Source organism: Arvicanthis niloticus, chromosome 14 (genome assembly GCF_011762505.2).
Source record: "Arvicanthis niloticus isolate mArvNil1 chromosome 14, mArvNil1.pat.X, whole genome shotgun sequence".
Taxonomy (NCBI): Eukaryota; Metazoa; Chordata; class Mammalia; order Rodentia; family Muridae; genus Arvicanthis; species Arvicanthis niloticus.
The window spans coordinates 75,914,320-75,916,379 of NC_047671.1; the positions used below are offsets into that span (position 1 = coordinate 75,914,320).

General features: G+C 43.9%; 1 protein-coding gene across 1 annotated transcript; it reads left to right on the forward strand.

Moving 5' to 3' along the window:
* Positions 1-239: 239 nt before the first annotated feature.
* Cetn1 (centrin 1) lies at positions 240-920 on the forward strand. The gene has a single exon (XM_034518545.2). The coding sequence runs from the start codon at positions 273-275 to the stop codon at positions 789-791; it is 519 nt and encodes a 172-aa protein (XP_034374436.1). The 5' UTR covers positions 240-272; the 3' UTR covers positions 792-920.
* The last annotated feature ends 1,140 nt before the right edge of the window (positions 921-2,060 follow it).

The following is a 2,060-nucleotide window of genomic DNA, read 5'->3' on the forward strand; positions in this document are numbered from 1 at the left end:
CTGGAAAGAACTGCATGTTCCAAAGAATTATAGAGACAATAGCTACAGCAAGTTTCTTGCCAGCAGGTACTAACTCGTGGAAATGGAATGACAAACTGAGGAAACTGGGTTATATTGTAAATAAGATCTCATTGATGGTTTGGGGCTGGTGGCCCAGGTAGTCAGCACATAGGGGCTGGCGCAGGCGCAGGTGCAGGCGCAGGCGCACTAGCAGGGGCACTTCACACACGTGCAATGTCAGGGCACCGTTAAGGACCCAACTGTGGTGGAAGATGGCGTCCACCTTCAGGAAGTCAAATGTGGCCTCCACCAGCTACAAGAGAAAGGTGGGTCCTAAGCCTGAACTCACGGAAGATCAAAAGCAAGAAGTTCGGGAAGCCTTTGACCTCTTTGATTCCGATGGGAGCGGGACCATCGATGTGAAGGAGCTGAAGGTGGCCATGAGAGCACTCGGCTTTGAACCCAGAAAGGAAGAGATGAAGAAAATGATTTCAGAAGTGGACAAAGAGGCTACAGGAAAGATCAGCTTCAATGACTTCTTGGCTGTGATGACTCAGAAGATGGCCGAGAAAGATACTAAAGAGGAAATCCTGAAGGCTTTCAGGTTGTTTGATGATGACGAAACTGGGAAAATTTCATTCAAAAACCTCAAGCGTGTGGCCAACGAGCTGGGGGAAAGTCTCACAGACGAGGAGCTGCAGGAAATGATCGATGAAGCCGATCGTGATGGCGACGGAGAGGTGAACGAGGAGGAGTTTCTTAAGATCATGAAAAAGACCAACCTTTATTAAGCGACTGGCTGGGGTCCTTGTTCTGCTTTTGTGAAAGTATAAAAGAACAGCTGTGGTCTGTTCCTTCTTCCTGCCTTCTTTGTCTTGGTTGGCTTCTAAGCCTTTAGTCAATTATAAATTTTGAAGATACTTACTATGTGAGTTCTGTTGTTTAATTCTCAAGAACAAATCTCAATTAAAGATCTTCGAGGCTGGAGTCCACTCACTGCTGTTCATTAAACTGAACAGAGGACAGTTTCCTGGGTCAAACAAAACTGTGGTTCTCTGGTAACTTTAGTGATTTTAAATAACATGCATATACCAGTGATTCCTTCATTTCAAGTTAGCATACTAGTGTGGTGAGTTAGAATTTGCCAGAAAGTTCATTCAACAAACCTACACTTTTTAAAGGGCAAGCAAAATTCTATTGAGGAACATGTTTCCTTAATTTAAATAATCCTTAAGTAGCCACATTAGTATGCTTCAGAGCAGTATCCACTTAAGTTTGAGTGTGATGACACACAGCTGTAATCCTAGCACTTGGGAGGCAATGTTCAAAGCTAGCCTAGGCTTACATAACTCCAGGTCATCTGGAGAATATAGAGTGAGACCCTGTCTCAAAAAGCAAAAGAGTATTGGGAAGATACCCCACTTGGGAGAGTGCCTGCTGTGCAAGCTTGAAAATCTGAGTTTGGCTTTTCAAACTCAGGGTAAAGTCCAGTGGTACCCCAAAAGCTTAGAGATAAGCAGAGCAGATCATACAGATTTCTAGAGCTCCTAAAGTATCCAGCTTTAGCCGATCAGGGAGCTTTAGGTTCAGGGAGAAACCCGTCTCAGTATAGTGAACTGTGTGTAGTGGCACTCCTCTTTAATTCTAGCAATAGGGAGGCAGATGCTGCTGGATCGGTGAATTCAAGGATAGTCTGATTCTAGTAGTGAGTTTCAGGCTAGCCAGGGCTTTATGGTGAGACCCTTTCTCAAAAGAAAGGTGATGAGCACATACACACATGTATGCTAGTACACACATCCACACAAACATATACATTACACACACAGAACTGGGACTTTAGCTCAGTACTAGATTACTTGCCTGGCAACTTTCAGGCCTCTGTACAAGAAAAGGTACATAGACTTGCCTCTGGGAGCTGGTTAACTGCAATGCTGACTATTTTCTAGTTTGACTGCATGTCAATATATCTTCCTTTAATGAGTCTAAGTCTACTGAGGGGTACGGAGAAAGGACATGAAGACCTAGCACAGGATAAAGTAATTTAATTGTTGCCTAAGCAA

Excerpts from the sequence above, each read along its gene's own strand:
- Cetn1 (XM_034518545.2), top strand. The coding sequence starts at position 273 with ATGGCGTCCACCTTCAGGAAGTCAAATGTGGCCTCCACCAGCTACAAG.